At 48.8% G+C, this 16,527-nt stretch overlaps 2 protein-coding genes across 2 annotated transcripts in view; one reads left to right on the top strand and one right to left on the bottom strand.

Moving 5' to 3' along the window:
- Window positions 1-399: 399 nt before the first annotated feature.
- The window catches only part of P2RX3 (purinergic receptor P2X 3), a 30,738-nt gene continuing 14,610 nt past the window's right edge, over window positions 400-16,527 (bottom strand). The window contains exons 9-12 of the mRNA XM_053561445.1: window positions 1,798-1,891; window positions 1,528-1,593; window positions 841-918; window positions 400-513 (exon numbers count right to left, since the gene is read on the bottom strand). Of these exons, the coding sequence (XP_053417420.1) occupies window positions 400-513; window positions 841-918; window positions 1,528-1,593; window positions 1,798-1,891 (352 nt within the window). The remainder of the gene's footprint in view (window positions 514-840; window positions 919-1,527; window positions 1,594-1,797; window positions 1,892-16,527) is intronic.
- LOC128565146 (high mobility group protein B1-like) lies at window positions 13,003-13,545 on the top strand. The gene has a single exon (XM_053561443.1). It carries the CDS (start codon window positions 13,003-13,005, stop codon window positions 13,543-13,545), a length of 543 nt encoding a protein of 180 aa, XP_053417418.1.

Genomic DNA, 16,527 nt, shown 5'->3' on the forward strand with positions numbered 1-16,527 from the left:
AATCCCAGCCCTCTCACTTCCTGGCTATGTGGCCTGGGGCAAATGACTCAGTGTCTCTGAGCCTTGGTTTATCTTCAAAGCAAGGAACACTAATATCTACCTTGTAGGATTACTCTAAGGATTAAGTGAGATAATGTGTGTGAGAGTGCCTGGCACTTGGTAGGCCCTCATGGCCTCTCGTCCTTAAAATATTGTATATACTCCTTGGAAAGGGGTGAAGGTGAGGTTGGGATCTCAGCAGGGAGCATGCACTGTCTGCCAGAGAAACAGGAGGCCCAGACACCTGCGGCCTCATGGGGTGAGTGGCAGAAATGAGAGCCCCTCTTCTCCCTCATCCCTCGCTCAGCTGGGGTCCCCTGTGGGAGGCCTGGAGCCCATGTAGGGCTGTGGGAAGAGGCCCTAGTGGCCTATAGAGTATGCCCCTGAATCCGTGGATTGCTTTTCCACCGTGGTCTGGTCACTGGGGTACACTGGGTTGGTCAAGGTAGCGCCCTTCAGCGTCGTCTCGCTCACCTGCAGGCAGAAAGTCCTCCTATGTGACAGACTCAGCAGTGAGGGCCCCTGACCTGCTTACTGATCCCAAGACTTTTCCCATGTAGCCCAAGGGCAAACAGAAACTTGAGCCATTCCATAGTTGGAAATGGAGAGGGGATGATGGAGCTGGGGTGTGGGGAGGATGTTGGCAGAGTCCCAGAGTCCCTGAGATTCTTGACCAAACTGTCTTTTGTGCCAACCCGAAATAGTGAGGTCCAATGAACTCCCCTTCAGGAGATTCCCCAAAAGGGAAGTCACTGTAAGTCCCGGGGGGGCCAGCACCTGCTCTGTCCTGCCCCAACTCACCTCCTCAAACTTCTTGGCTTTGTACTGGTCGGCCCCCTTGAGGAAGTTGAGCAGGATGATGTCACAAAGAACAGTCCCCTAGAGGAGGAGAGGCAGGGCAGGCTCAGAGGGAGCCCTAGACGGGTAGGGGCAGGGTGGCAGGAAGCAGTGGGTGCAGGCAGCCCCCGTACTGCCCAGGTCAGGGTGGGAGGTGAGTCCTCCAGAGAGGCCTGACAGATGTCTCTCCTTAGACAAATACCCAGGGGCTTTGCGGGACATCTTCATGGCATGCTTTCTCAGCTCCTAGAGTCGTCCCCAGACCACAACTAGGCAGAGAGAGGACTCGTTGGGAGGAGCAAAACTGAGGGGCAGAAGTCCCTGGGAGCGGGCTGTGTCCCTGCCTAGCCACGTGGGCTCTGCTCCTCATTAAGGCATCTTGGTCTGTGGAAACCCTGGAGTCTTTCCCTCCATCTTCACGGTAAGAAACAGCAACTATGTAACAGGTGGAGCCTCCTGAAAATGGGAAGGCTGTTTCACGTGCTCTGAGCTCTGTGGTGGGATACGTTCCAGCTGGGGCCCACGCAGCAGGGAGCTGCTGCAGGAGGCTGAGGCGCCTGGCATGGCAGAGGGCTTGCCCCCGTCACGCCCCTGCCAACCCATGCCAGTCTGGGCCCCGCTCTGACTGGCCTCTTGTCAGCCTGGACTCACCACTCCCACGGAAGTAAAGGCCGCCACGGAGCTGATGATGGTGGGGATGATGTTGAACTTGCCAGCCTGTATGCACAAAGACCAAGGCACGTGGGCAGAGGTGGGGTTGGGGCCAGAAGGGTTTTTGGGAGATCAGCAGGACAGTGACCAGCTGAGGGTATCAAAGCTGTTCAGCGCAGACCCTTGCCCCCCAGAGGAGCCTTTTCAGGGCCCTCCAGCTGCTCCGGGCTGCCTCCCCTGTCCACCCCGCTGCCTGGCCCCAGGACTCACATTCCCATACACCAGCACGTCGAAGCGTATGCCGAAAGCCTTCAGGAGTGTGCGGTACTCTCTGCCGTTCTCCATCTTGTAGTACTTGGCAAACCTGGGGGCCACAGGTGAAGGTGGGTCTCATCGTGCGCTCCCATCTCTCCCATCTGAAACTTAGTCTCCTCTAGAGCCCTGTGACTCTACCTCCCAAGCAACCCTTGCCATGGTTTGTGAGATACCTGTCACGGTCCTCCCCCGCCAGGTGAGCTGACCCTCTGCTCTGGCGTCATAATGGGGGCTTGTTAAAAAAGCAGATTCCTGGACCTGACCTTGAACTCATAGAATCAGCATGTCTGTGGTGGAACCCTGGATGCTGCCTTTTAAATAATTTCCCCCAATAATTCTGGTGTGTACAAAGGTTTGAGCTATGGCTGGACTCCAAGCTTCTTCCATTCTAAGTTTTTGGGTCTCCTGGGGGAGCTCACTATGGGTGCTCCCCTCCACAGGCCTCTCTGCCACTTACTGGCTGTGCAAACTTGGGCCAGTTATTTAGCCTCTTTGAGACTCAATTTCCTTTTTTTATGAGTGAGAATAATACAGAAGTCTCATTTCATAGGGGTGCCATGAGAATTGAGTGAAACCACTTGTGTTGGGGGTTTAGAACAGTGCCTAAAATATAGTAAGCACTCAGGAAATACTTGCTGATGCTGGCCGTTCTTATTGCTAAAGGAATGTGTTTACACGTCTATACATACATACAATTTAAAAAAAGTGCATTCAGACATCTCATCTCCTTTCATCCGTGCAACAAACCTATGGGGTAGTGCTGTGGTTTGAATGCTCCCTCCAAGCCTCATGTTGAAACTTAATCCCCAGTGTGGCAGTATTGAGAATCAGAGCCTTTAAGAGGTGATTGGATCTTGAGGGCTTTGCCCTCATGAATGGATTAATCTATTCATGGATTAATGGATTAATGGGCTATCCTGGGAGGGGAACTGGTGGCTCTGTAAGGAGATGAAAAAGACCTGAGCTAGAACATTAGCACATGCCCTTTCCATGTGATACCCTGTGACAGCTCGACATTCTGCAGAGTCCCCACAAGTAGGAAGACTCTCGCCGGATATGGTTCCTCCACCTTGAACATCCCAGTAATGGTAAGAAATAAATTCCTTTTCTTTATCAATTGCCCAGATTCATCTATCCTATTATAAACAAAAAGACAGACTAATACAGATGGGCATGTGGCTGCTCTATTTCTCAAACGAGGCTCCTAGAGAGGCTAAGGTGGCTTATCCAGGGATACTCAGCCGAGGAGACCCAGTGCTGGATTTGCCCAAGTTCAAGACTTTGACCTCTACACCTTCTCTGTCTTGGCTGCTGGGTACCATGTACCATGCTGGGATCTCAGGAGAGTGATCAGAGGTGGGTGTTCAACACAGGGGGGTGAATGTTCACACCCCCATTTTGCAGATCCTGTGGTGGGGAAGAGATTCACTTGCAGTTTTATAGTTACTAATTGTCAGACTTGGGATTTGAACTGCATCAGTTTTGGGCTTCAAAAGCCAATGCTCATTCCCCAGGTGGCTCTGCCCATCGTAGGCAAAACATTAACTCTGGCAAAGTGTAATCTCTTTGGGCTGCTCTCCCACAGCTGTAATGTGGGTTCCCGAAGATGGTATCTTTGAAAAGTGGTGAGGATTGAGTGAAATGCTGGAGTGAAAGGGCCCAGCAAACTCCTCGATGGTGTGGGGTTGACATCACTCTCAGTCTGTGTGTACCCTCATTTTTTAGTTTTTAGTTTTTTTTTTTTTGCAGTTTTTTTGGCTGGGGCTAGGTTTGAACCCACCACCTCCGGCATATGGGGTTGGCGCCCTACCCCTCAGTGTTTCCATTCCCACAGGCTCCCAGGACTCCCCCAGCAGGGGTCTGGAAACTCATTCCCTGTGAGTGTACAATGATTGATGTGATCCTCCTCCCAGAGATATTTGCATTTGAAACCGTACACCAGGGAGAAGCAACCGCTCAGCTCGGCGGCATCAATAATGAAGGGATTACAGACACAGGAGGAAGAAAATTTGTGATGGGGAAGGGTCACCTTAAATCATAAAACATCTGTCACTGTCTGCTCAGGCTGCCATCTGGTCAGAAAAGAACCTAACTCCTGGCTGCACCACTTGCCAGCAGCTTGGCCTGCTATGCTCCTTAGCCCTTAGAAAGGGTGTCAGTTTCCTTGTCTGTAAAGTCGGGTGTGCTCATGCCCCCTCGCAGGGCTGCTGGGGGAGATGGGTAAACCCCAGCCTTTCTAGCTGGGCACCATGGAGATTCTTTTGTTAGATATTCTGTCTGCTCCTCCACACCCATTTTCTGCCCCTTCTCTGCCCAGCTCTGGGCTCTCTATTCTGCAGAGACTAATTGCACCCTGCCCTCTGTTTCTTGGTGGGTTCAGTTGATGGGAGGCACTCACAGGGAGGCAGAGACAGAGGAAAGAAAGGTTCAAGGTGTTTAGTCTACTGAGCCTCTAACACTGGCTTAGCTCTCCAGGCTCTGGGAACTGCTACCTCCCCTTGTCCCTGCCAGCCAAGGTGGTAGCAGCTGGTAGCAGGGTTGCCAGCCCCGAGGACCTTCACCAGCCTTGTCGGCACCCTTTACCCCAAGTGCACCGTTATGCACAAGTCCCTTCATTCAGTCACCCCTCTTGAGTCCACTCACTGTTCCCTCTCAGAACAAGCACCCTCACCACCCTCATTCTACAGGGCAGGAATCTCAGGCCCGGAGAGCTTTATCTGGGTCAGGAAGGAGTGCGGGAGAACAGGTGGCACATTTTCTGTCTCTGCCTAAATGTGGGCATGGCCCGAGCTTTTGTGCCTGAATGATGCACCTGTTATCCACATGAGGCTGAAAACTACTCAGTGAGAGAAAGGTTTCTGGGAGAGCCTTACCTGAGAAGGTATTTCCCTGCAGGCTTTGCAGCTGAAGGGAAAGGCAGAGAGGAAAGGGGATCTTCTCAAGAGAAAGTAAGACCCAGGGTAGAAATGAGAGTGGCCCCTGGAAGGAGGCTGAGAAAAGTGCAACCGCTTAGGTGGAAGAAGACTTGGAGGTCAGGGAAGGAGGGGAGGGGCTCAACGATCTTTAACACTATGGTAAGTTATGGTCTGGGTGGTAGGGGAAGGGGGCTTCACCCCCAAGGCAAAGCAGAATGAATTCTGTGGTGGCAGAGGTTAGCAGGAGACACCAGAAAGGACATCGTATTGACAGAGACAATGAGGTCCAAGAGGCCTTTCAGAATAGTTTAGAGAAGTCTAGAGAAGTCTCTGGAAGGGACAGAAGGCCCCAGGAAGTACTAACCATGACTTTCAGGTTGGCCTGAGGGTAAGTCTACCCTGTTCACACCCATGTTTTGAGGGCCCCAGAAATAGATGCAAATCCCTTGCTATGAGCACCGCCACCAATCTCATGAAGACCACACTGTTGCTGACCCATTTTATAGGTGAGGAGACAGATGAGAAGGTAATTGTCCTGAGCTGGGGTTCTGAACAATACTGATGCCTCTAAAATCCATGCTTGTGCCCCCTGCTCTGTCCTGCCTCTGAGCTCTAGGTGGCTGTTAAGGAAGAGGCAGCCTTTGTGCAAGACCTCAGAGCCCTTCCAAATCCTGTGTTCTGTCTCACATCATTGGAGAATTTAAGGCCTTATCTCAGAGATGTGGCAACGGCTGCCCATAGGGACTAATCAAGGGTGACAGGGTGAGTCACACATGTTTGTGGCAGGGCAGAGGCTGGGGCTGTGGTCCTGAAGTAAGTCTTCATGGCTGGCCTAAGGCTGCAACCATGAAAACGGCTTTGACACCGACTCGAACAAAAAGTTGCATCCCGGGCACTGCCGTTCAAAGCGAGGGCTGGCTAAATTTATCTTGGGAAGGAATGTGAAAGGAACAGGGAGAAAAATCAAAGCGGACTTGGTTTTTCTCCAGCACCTGCCTTCCAAGAGGCAGTAAGCTTGGTAAGATCATTATCTCACCAGCCACCCACCCTCTGAGGAGGCTTGGCAGGGATGGGTGCTCCTCCCGGGCGGGAGGGAGGAGGAACAGAGCGCAGGGAGGGCAGGCCCAGGCTCCAGGTGGGGGATGAACTGGGATCCCCACCTTCTGCACTCCAAGGTGGTCAGTGGGATTGCAGGACCTGGGCCACCCCTGTGGCAGAGATGGCGTGGTGGTCACCTGGGTCATGTCCTTTCTTTGTACGCGATTGGACCACATCTCCCCAGCCCTTGCATCTAGCTGGGGCCCTCTGACTAGTTCCTGCCAATGCAATGGGAGTGGAAGGGAGGTTTGTTAGTCTGTGCTGAGGTGGTTTAGAGCGGTGTGCCTTCTGCATCCTCCCCTTCCGCACCTGATGGCCAGCTGCTTAGGGCCAGGGGAGGACTTTGAGGCCCTAGGGTGGACTGGTAGTCAAGATGGCAGGAGACCAGGTCCTTGAATGCACAGAGCTCCCCAGCCCCACTGTAACCCGCAGTGCACAGAGCCACAGCAAGAATGACACCTCTGTGTTAAGCCACCGTGTTGAGGGGTCATTTTGTTAAAGCGATTAGCAATACTAACCCGACTAACCCTGACTGGTACAAACGCCCATAACTCTATAGCTGGGATGATTGAGGTTCAGGGAGGAGAAGCAATTTGCTGAAGGACTAAGGATGAGTTGAAACTGGGGAATTACTCAGGATTAGACAGGAAGAGAGCAAATTCTCATCAAGCTGCACCCTAGGAAAAAGCTAAGAAGGCTCTAAGACAGTGGTTCTCAACCTTCCTAATGCCGTGACCCTTTAATACAGTTCTTCATGTTGTGGTGACCCCAAACCATAACATTATTTTCGTTGCTACTTCCTAACTGTAATTTTGCTACTGTTATGGATCGTAATGTAAATATCTGATATGCAGGATGGTCTTAAGCGACCCCTGTGAAAGGGTCGTTGGACCCTCAAAGGGGTCACAACCCACAGGTTGAGAATGGCTGCTCTAAGAGCACTGGGTGTGGTACAATGGCTGTCATGAATTAGCTTCTTGACCCTTTAAGTCACCCCACCTCTCTGAGTTTTTACCTTCACTGAAAAACCAGAGGAGAAAGAGTCGTGATGGGGAAGAGTTGAGAGTTCCCATATATTTTAGTGCCTAAAACCTGTGCCCTTTTCTTTTTATTTATTTATTTATTTATTGACAGAGTCTCACTCTGTTGTCTCGGCTAGAATGCAGTGACATCAGCCTAACTTACAGCAACCTCAAACTCCTGGGCTCAGTGATCCTCCTGCCTCGGCCTCCCAGAATGCTAGGATTATAACATGAGCCACTGCACCCAGCTCGACATGTCGGTTTTCTTCCTCAGCCTAGAATCGGGACAAAATGAAATAATAGTTTCTACATTCACTTTAACCATTACAGTCTTTAGACTCCTGTAGATAATTAGCAGTGATAACAGCTGGCACACATGGAGTGCTTACTCTGCCCAGCCCTGTGCTAAGTATTCTACACGCATGAGCTCATTTAATGCTCACGGCTTCTCCATGAAATTAAGTTCTATTGTGATTCCCATTTTATAGGTGAGGGATCAGGATCAGAGAGGATAAACTGCTTGTCTGAGGTCACAAAACCATGGTGAGTAAAGCTGGGATTCAGACTCAGACAGTCCAGTTGCAGAACAAATCTCCCTGGGCTGCCTTTCCTATCTCTACTTGGATTCAGGCCTCTATGACAGTATCTGCCAGCATTCGACATTGTTCTGTCTATTGCCTGATTTCTGCTAGGCCTGACCGATTTCTTTCAGTTCTCTGGCTGGAGGGCCCTTTGGCATTTGCTAGGTGGGAGCACCATTGACCTAGGCCACCTGCCTCCTCTGCAGGTCCCACCACACACTGAAGCTCCAGTCACACCAGACCACCTGTATTTCCAGAATACACTCCATATACATGGACTTCTGTGCTCCTGCCCATGCTGCTCTTCTGTCCTCCCCTTTTCCACCTTGCAAACTCCTATTCACCCATTAAGGCCCCACTCAAATGGCCTCTCCTTCATTCAGCTTTCAACAATTATTTCGAGCACACCTGCTCTGTGCCAGACACTGCACTAGGCACTGCTGAGCTCTGTTGTCATGAGAGGACAGAAATACATATTAATCCCACAATCCCATAAATAGCTAAAACCAGACATAAGGAAGGGCTTGGGAGAGAGGAGCACTGCTCCCTGGGCCCAGTTAGGTGAGGGTTAGGCAAGGCTCCACGTGAGAGTGACACTAAAGGTGAGACTTGGAGGATGAGGAGGTTAAGAGGCAGAAGGCCAGAGGCAGGGGAGGCTTTCCCGACTAAGCTCTATTGGGAAAGGATGTGGTATTTCTGAAGAAGCTGAGAGTGGGCCAGTGGGCTGGAGGGTAGGGACTAATGGAAATGACAGCAGCAGCAACCGCACGCCCTGGCTGGCAGGACCCACTACTGCGCATCTCTTCCCAATTCCACCTTCAGCGACTTTGTACTTGTAGCCTGGAATTGACATGGTGGGGCGTTCACACGTAGAAATTGGTAAATACTGCAAAGCAGAGTTTTGTTTCCTTTTCCTCCAGGGAGCTGGTTTACCAGCTGAGCTGAGTCTGGGACATCCCTCTGGGCTGCCTTTCCTCTCTCCGCTAGGATTCAGGCCTCTACTGCACCAGATTGTGGGTAATAGTCTGGACTATGGACTAGGAGCCGTATCTCACTCTCTCTGTTTGCTCAAAGGCCTAGCAACCTCAGTAAGGGGCTGAGTAGATGCTTGCTGGAAGAATAAAGGAATTTCTGAAGTTCTGGATGTCTCAAAGATTGAGGTTAGTGTTGGCCTCAGGATTCCTCCTGCTGACTTTGACCTTTCCAAATTCTCCCAGTTCTATAGGTAGAGCTAACAAAAAGTGACAGCAACAGGTTTTTTTCTCTACCAAACAGAAAACATTTAGATCAGGCAGCTGGCTGGGTGGAAAACCAGGTGCTCTTGGTGGGAGCAGGCCCTGTACAGGGGGAACCGGTACAGAGTAGTAAAATAATATACACGGGGCCCTTATTCCTACCGAGCACCAAGCTGGAGGCCCACACCCGTTATTTCATTCAGGCCTCAGAGCAACAGCTCAGTGGGATAGCTGGTGGCTTAGGGACTTTGAAATGAGACAGTTCTCAGATTTGCCACCTGAATCAGTTTATTTATATGACCTTGGGCAAATGACCCAAGTCTCAGTTTTCTCTGTCTGTAAAATGGAGATAATAGCAGTAGTGGCAGGCTTAGAGCACAGTACCTATCCACAGCTTTTAATTCCTATTATCTACTGGCCATCAGGTAACTGTCCTGATTTTATGGACTAGAGAAAAGTCCAGCCATTCTCAGGATATGGGGCCTGCAAGGGGCACAACTGGGGTCTGAACTTGGGCCACTTGAACGCAGAGCACCAGCCTACCCCTGCTGCTTTCCTATGAGAGGAGCTGAAAAGGGGAGATTGTTGCAGCCTCAGTGGGCAGGGAGCTTGTTAAGCTGGTGCCTGTGAAAACACCTCAGCTGTGGAGGGAAGCGGAGTGTGGCTGTGACTCTGCTGATGCCATAAGTATCAGAGCAGAGAACAGATTCTGGACACCTGCTAGCCCTGAGCTGGGAAAGGAAAAAGAAGCCCCTAGGGCACAGTCAAGACTGGAGTTGTCGGGGCCAGGATATTTTCTGATGGAAGGGCCACCTAAGGCCAGGTACCAGCAGGATAGCAGGGATGGTTCCCCTAGACCTGCCTCTGGTCTTGGGAGCCCTGCAGGCTGACCTCTACAGGCCACGTTCCCTGACTCTCTCCCTCAGGTTTCTACCCTGTTTCCCCCAAAATAAGACAGTGTCTTATTTTAAGGTGTGCTCCCAAAGATGCGCTCGGTCTTATTTTCAGGGGACGTCTTATCGGTCCTGTAAGTAGGTCTTATTTTCAGAGGATGTCTTATTTTCGAGAAAACAGGGTAGTGGGGCTTGGCCAACGGGCAGGGGACCAGAGGCAGGAATAAGAGAGGTGGAGGTTATGAGCCTGCTCTCTGCGTCCCTGCTTTGCCCTGGCGTTGCCATGGCTGTGTCACTGGGACAAACCCATTCCCTCCACTGGCTGCAGGCCTGGGGTGCTAACAGCTTCCCACTTTGTTCCCCTTTGAGCGCCTCAGCTTCCATGCTGGTTTCTGTTGTGTAAGTTTCTTCACAAAGAAAGCATGCTCTTTCCTGCTGGGACCTTCGCTGAGACACCTGTTCTGTGGCCAGAAAGGACAGTCCGAACACAGGACCACCCTGAATAATGCTGAGGCCTAACAGTACTGAGACCTGGTATGTTTGTGTCTGTGCTTCCTTGCGCCATTAGCAGCAATAGATAAAGAATGAGTAAGTACAGACGTCAATTACCATCATAAATCATTTGTCAGATGTGTTTCTGCAGGGCAGGGCTGAAGTTCCATTCCAATGTGATAGGTCTATAAATAACAGTGAATGCTTCAGCAGCCCAAGTTTCCAAAGCCAGACACCCACACACGCTGATTCAGACTTGGAGAGCTTGAAAGGGTCTTAAAGATTATCATGTTTAATGAGCCCATTTCACAGAGGAGGAAATTGAGGCCCATGGGGGGATGCTAGTGTCTTAAAATCATACTGAGCATTCATGACAAGGCCCAAACCCTCGTCCGCAGCCTGGGCTCTTCTCTGCTTCATCTCAGCTTGCTCCAGAACAAAAAAATTTGTGTGTGTGTGTGTAAACATTTTTGTTGTTTGGTTCAGGCTTATTTATCATTTCCAGTAATGAAAACTCCCTTGATTCTAGGAACTGGTCTTGTTCACTTCTGTATCAGCCACAAAACCTAGCACAGGACATAATCAGGAAACTGACAGGGGTTTCCCTGCTGATGCCTAAATACCTCCAGCGCAAGGAAAGTCACCACCTGTAGGAATGGCCCAATTTTAGTTTTGGATAGCTCCAGCTGTTAGAGGAGCTTCCTCACGCTGAGCTGACATTTTCAGCTATCAATAAACATTTGCTGGAGAAGGGTTTTCATCACGAAATCCCTTGGAAGCTCTCACTGTTTAGAAATTATCCATCCTCCCATAGAGCAGTGGAAATTCCTTCCTAAAGCAAGGATACGTAACTGTTGTAGCAGCAGGAAAAATGGCAACAAACTGGCGGGAGCCTGGTTTGACTTGCTAGGGAAAACTTGGGCCTGGCATTTGGGTTTCTTGGTGAACGAGGTGTGTTCTCAGCAAAGCTTTGCCTGGTGAAAAGTCAATTTGCCAGCTGAAAGACACTTTTACAGTTGACTTTATGCTGATAGAAAAATATCTCCTGGCAGACTCTTTGCCTTGGGATGGGGCAACGTCCTCACAGTGGGCTGGAGCTCTTTTAGAAGAGGGCCCAAAGGCTCAGCGCCCATAGCTCAGTAAGTAGGGTGCTGGCCACATACAACAAAGGTGGCGGGTTCGAGCCTGGGCCGGGCCTGCTAAACAACAACTGCAACCAAAAAATAGAATGGCGTTGTAGCGGGCCTATAGTCCCAGCTACTCCGGAGGCTGAGGCAAGGGAATCGTTTAAGCCCAAGTTGGAGGATGCTGTGAGCTGTGATGCCACAGAACTCTACCAAGGGCAACATAATAGGACTCTGTCTCAAAAAAAAAAAAAAAAAAAATTAAAAAAGAGGGCCCAAAGCCATGTTTATTTACTCATATTCTAGGAAACCTAATCAACCTCAGAGGTGGACACTTAAAAATGGTTTGTTATTGATCTTTTAAAAATGCATTACTATTAATTTATCTTTAATTAAGGAGGTAGGGAAAGATCAACAGTCGTGGAGCCAGAAGATGTACATGAAAGCCAGGTTACCAGCTATCTGTTACTGGAAGCAATCTTGTTGGCCTCAGTTTCCTCATCTGTAAAGTGGGGGTAACCATACTGGTCCTACCAGGATACTTATGCTTGTAGGCACAGGCTCTGGAGCCAGGCTGCTAGGGGCTGAATTCCAGCTCCAGCTATATGATCTGAGTGGCCTTGGGCAGGTCAGTGAAACCCCTGAGCCTCTGGTTTACAGCTATTAAAAAACTCAATTAAGTTTGGGCACCGTGGCTCATGCCTGTGGTCCTAGCACACTGGGAGGCTGAGGCAGGTAGATTGCGTGAGCTCAAGAGTTCGAGACCAGCTGGAGCAAGAGCAAGACCCCATTTCTACTAAAAATAGAAAAACTAGGCAGGTGTGGTACATGCTTGTAGCCCAAGCTACTCAAGATGCTGAGGCAAGAAGGATTGCTCAAGCCCAAGAGTTTGAGGTTGCTGTAACCTATGATGCCATAGCACTCTACCCAGGGTGACAGAGTGAGATTCTTTCTCAAACCAACCAACTAACCAACCAACAAACAAATTCACTTAAATTTAAGAATGGGGGAGGCCAAGAGAGGGTTCAATATGTTCTCACCCAATGTGTATAATGCATGGATATAAGGCACACTCCTGGGGGAAGGACATGGCTGCAACGCAGACTTTAACCACATAGTGTAAACTATATAACCTAATGGTTTGTACTCCTATTAATCTGAAATTAAAAAAAAAAATGCTCTCTGTTCTGGGTTGATAAGATAATCCACCCAGAGCACTTGCTAAGTCCCTGGCTCATTGGTAAGCACTCAGTAGATGCAAGCTAATCTTTTGTCCCAATAATATTGGTTGTGTGAGCATTATAAGGGGCTATGTGAATCCAAGATCATCACTGTCCACCTCCCACTGAAACCTCAAGAGGGGGAAGGAAAGCTCGACACCTGTAGCTCAGTGGTTAGGGCGCAGGCCACATACACTGGAGCTGGTGGGTTTGAACCTGTCCCAGGCCTGCTAAACAATAATGACAACTACAACAACAAAAAACAATAGCCAGGGGTTGTGGCAGACGCCTGTAGTTTCAGCTACTTGGGAGGCTGAGGCAAGAGAATTGTTTAAGCCCAAGAGTTGGAGGTTGCTGTGAGCTGCGACGCAATTGCACTCTACAAAGGGTGACATAATGAGATTCTGTCTCAATAAATAAATAATTTAAAAAAAATTTTTAAAAGTAGGCAGTACATTGAGCTCCATAGAGACAGCACCGGGGCAAGTGAGAGCCGGACGGGCACTGGGCGACTCTGTGCCTCGCTGAGGAAAAATAACTAAACACGGGCAAAGGAGATCCTAAGAAGCCGAGAGACAAAATGTCATCCTATGCATTCTTTGTGCAAACTTGTCGGGAGGAACACAAGAAGCAGCACCCAGATGCTTCAGTCAACTTCTCAGAGTTTTCTAAGAAGTGCTCAGAGAGGGGGAAGACCATGTCTGCTAAAGAGAAAGGACAATTTGAAGGTATGGCAAAGGCAGATAAGGCCCGCTATGAAAGAGAAATGAAAACCTATATACCTCCTAAAGGGGAAACAAAAAAGAAGTTCAAGGATCCCATTGCACCCAAGAGGCCTCCTTCGGCCTTTTTCTTGTTCTGTTCTGAGTATCGCCCCAAAATCAAAGGAGAACATCCCGGCCTGTCCATTGGTGATGTTGTAAAGAAGCTGGGGGAGATGTGGAATAACACTGCTGCGGAGGACAAGCAGCCTGATGAAAAGAAGGCCGCAAAGCTGAAGGAAAAATACGAAAAGGATATTGCTGCATACCGAGCGAAAGGAAAGCCTGATGCAGCGAAAAAAGGAGTTGTCAAGGCTGAAAACAAGAAAAAGAAGGAAGAGGAAGATGAAGATGAAGGGTAGGAGGAAGATGAAGATGATGATGAATAAGTTGGTTCTAGCGCAGTTTTTTTTTCTTGTCTATAAAGCATTTAACCCCCCTGTATACAACTCACTCCTTTTAAAGAAAAAATTGAAATGTAAGGCTGTGTAAGATTTGTTTTTAAACTGTACAGCGTCTTTTTTTGTATAGTTGACAGACTACTGAATGTGTCTTTAGATAGCCGTATCCTGGTGGTATTTTCAATAGCCACTAACCTTGCCTGGTACAGTCTGGGGGTTGTAAATTGGCATGGAAATTTAAAGCAGGTTGTTATTGGTGCGCAGAATAAATTAGTTATATATATCGGTATGGTAGTTTTTTCCTCTTCAGTTGTCTCTGATGCAGCTTATACGAAATAATTGTTGTTCTGTTAACTGAATACCACTCTGTAATTGCAAAAAAAAGTTGCAGCTGTTGACATTCTGAATGCTCCTAAGTAAATACAATGTTTTTATTAAAAAAATTTTTTTAAAAAGTAAAAAAAAAGAAGGGGAAGGAAGAAAACAGAACATGGAGAATACGAGCAAATAGCTCCACTCCCACTTGCTGATTTAGAGGGCCTTTGAGTGTTCCTGTGGAAATGATGGCGATTGGCTGCCTTTTAACACATATTCTAGGCTTTTGGAAGAAGGAAAATCCAGATTGTACTGAGAGTGATCAAAGCCAAGGGCGCACTTCAATTCTGCCTCTGTCAATTGGCCTAAGATCTTGCTGATCCACACGTTTCCGAGTGGAAGCAGAACAGGCGCCAAATCTTAGAGCTTCATGAAAACTGCTGTGGGTAGATTTCCAACTCCAGGCAATCACTAGAAACACCTACTGCACCAGGAACATGGAGCAGCTGAACAAGTGTTTTTTTGTCCCAGACACCAGGAGAGGAAATCCAAAACTGTGTTGCCTTTTAGTAGCAAAGCTGTCTTAGGAACTCTCAGCAGAGAAACAAGAAACCAGGCATTGCTAACTGCACTGTTTCTCCTGTCTCCTATCAATCACTCCAGCCATCACCACCAGATGTATCTCTTACAGTTATTTTCTCTTTTTCTTGTAAGCCATGTGATGGTGGAAGGTGTGCTAAGAGAACTGGATACAGATCAAGTCCCTGGGTTTGAGTCCTGATGTGTTTCAATTATGAGATTGAGATTGATTATGAGATTAGACATCTCAAACGCTTTCTAAGCCTACCTTTGGGGTGAACTGTGAATTCTGTCAAAAATAGGTGTGGGCTGGTGGGCACGGTGGCTTAAACCTGAAATCCCAGCACTTTGAGAGGCCAAGGTGGGAGGATCGCTTGAGGCCTGGAATTCCAAGATCAGTCTGGGCAACATAGTGAGTAAAACCCTATCTCTACAAGAATAATTAGCCAGGTGTGGTGGCCAGCACCTGTAGTCCCAACTACTCAGGAGGCTGGGGCAGGAAGATCACTTCAGTCCAGGAGTTCGAGGCTGCAGTGAGCTATGATGACACCAGTGTACCTAGACTGGGCAACAGAGCAAGTCCTCATCTCTTAAAACAAACCAAAAAAGATGTAAAATGTCTTTGAAGGAATAGGCTTTTAGAGGTATTTATAGTCCTGGAATTTTATGCTGAATAAATATAAAGATGTAGAAAAAAGACTGGAAGGAAATTCATTAGTCCCAGATGTTAACTTACTGCCAAGGGAGCAGGCCCGGAGGATTGAAGGGGAGTTCCCATGTCATTACACTGTACATATCAGCATGGCTTGGATTGATCCTGCTGAGAATGTATTCATATATCATTTGTAGAAACAACAAAATATCCTTAAAAAAAAATTGCCTGCAGAAAGACTCAGGTCTGTCACCACATGCATTTTTTTGAGCAATGGTCCATGATTTCATCAGGGGACATAAAGGGGTTAGAGACCTCTGCAAATGAATGAAGGGCTGTGACTTCCCAAATGAAAGTTGTCAGGACTTGTCCTGGACATCTCCGCAGATGTCTCTTGGATCTATGCTCCTCCCTTCCTCACCCTGCCTTGGGCTGCCTCAGTGGGCTGCTTTGCCTCAGCTCTGGCTTCTGTTGGGGTCACGGCCATGCTGCCCACCGGGCTGCCCTCTGCTCACAGCACTGTGTAGAGTCTCCTGGTCCCAGTGATGGCTTCCTCCCCTCACCCCTTCGGACTGGTGTCCTGCAATTGTTCCAGCCTCTGCACTCTCCTTCGTGGGTTCTGTACACCCTGCCCACACCTTTGAAACAGTCCCTTTATTAAACTCGCCTCAGATTACCCAGTTTGAATGCGCCATCTGTTTCCTGCTGGGACCCTAGCGGATTCAGTATTTTTAATCTGTCATTGCACCATCAATGCCTGTGCTCTCACACATCCACTCGCATGCACACTCACACACTGCCACGCTCACACGTTCAACCCCCGACAAACACACCCACTCTCTCACTAACACACACATGCACACACACAACACTGTCTGCTCTCAGGGCTTCAGAGAGTATGGTGCTCGGTTAAATCCTGCTCTGGGGAACTGAGGGTCCACCTGGGCTGTAGGGACCTGGCCCACCGAGAAGAGCCCCTCGTCAGAAATCCAGGCTGCTGCTGGAAGTATCTTTCCACTGCACACCATTGAAATGGTGACTCTCTCCAGTTCTTATTTTTAGAAATGCTGCACTTTGTATACTACAAATCCAGATGACCCACTACCCCACTGTCCATGTGCTTGGAAAGAGGTTGCATAAAAATATTACAACGGCCCATGGAATCTTTCGTTGTGCAGAATAGACCGAGGAGTAAAATCCCTCTACTTAATTTCAGGTAGGAGAACAGAAACCCTTAGGGGATCACACAAAGATTAGACGGAAAGACCCAAGTACACAGGTAGGAACTGAAGGAAGACTTGTTTTGGCTCAGTGTGAGGTCACTGGAGCCATCCGATGATGGATGGGCCACCTTGTCTCAGGCTGAGTCACAGACAGTGTAGGAGCTGGGATCCAGT

Source organism: Nycticebus coucang, chromosome 14 (assembly GCF_027406575.1).
Source record: "Nycticebus coucang isolate mNycCou1 chromosome 14, mNycCou1.pri, whole genome shotgun sequence".
Taxonomy (NCBI): Eukaryota; Metazoa; Chordata; class Mammalia; order Primates; family Lorisidae; genus Nycticebus; species Nycticebus coucang.

Bases quoted from the DNA above. Each gene is read 5' to 3' on its own strand.
- LOC128565146 (XM_053561443.1), top strand. From the start codon at position 13,003: ATGTCATCCTATGCATTCTTTGTGCAAACTTGTCGGGAGGAACACAAG.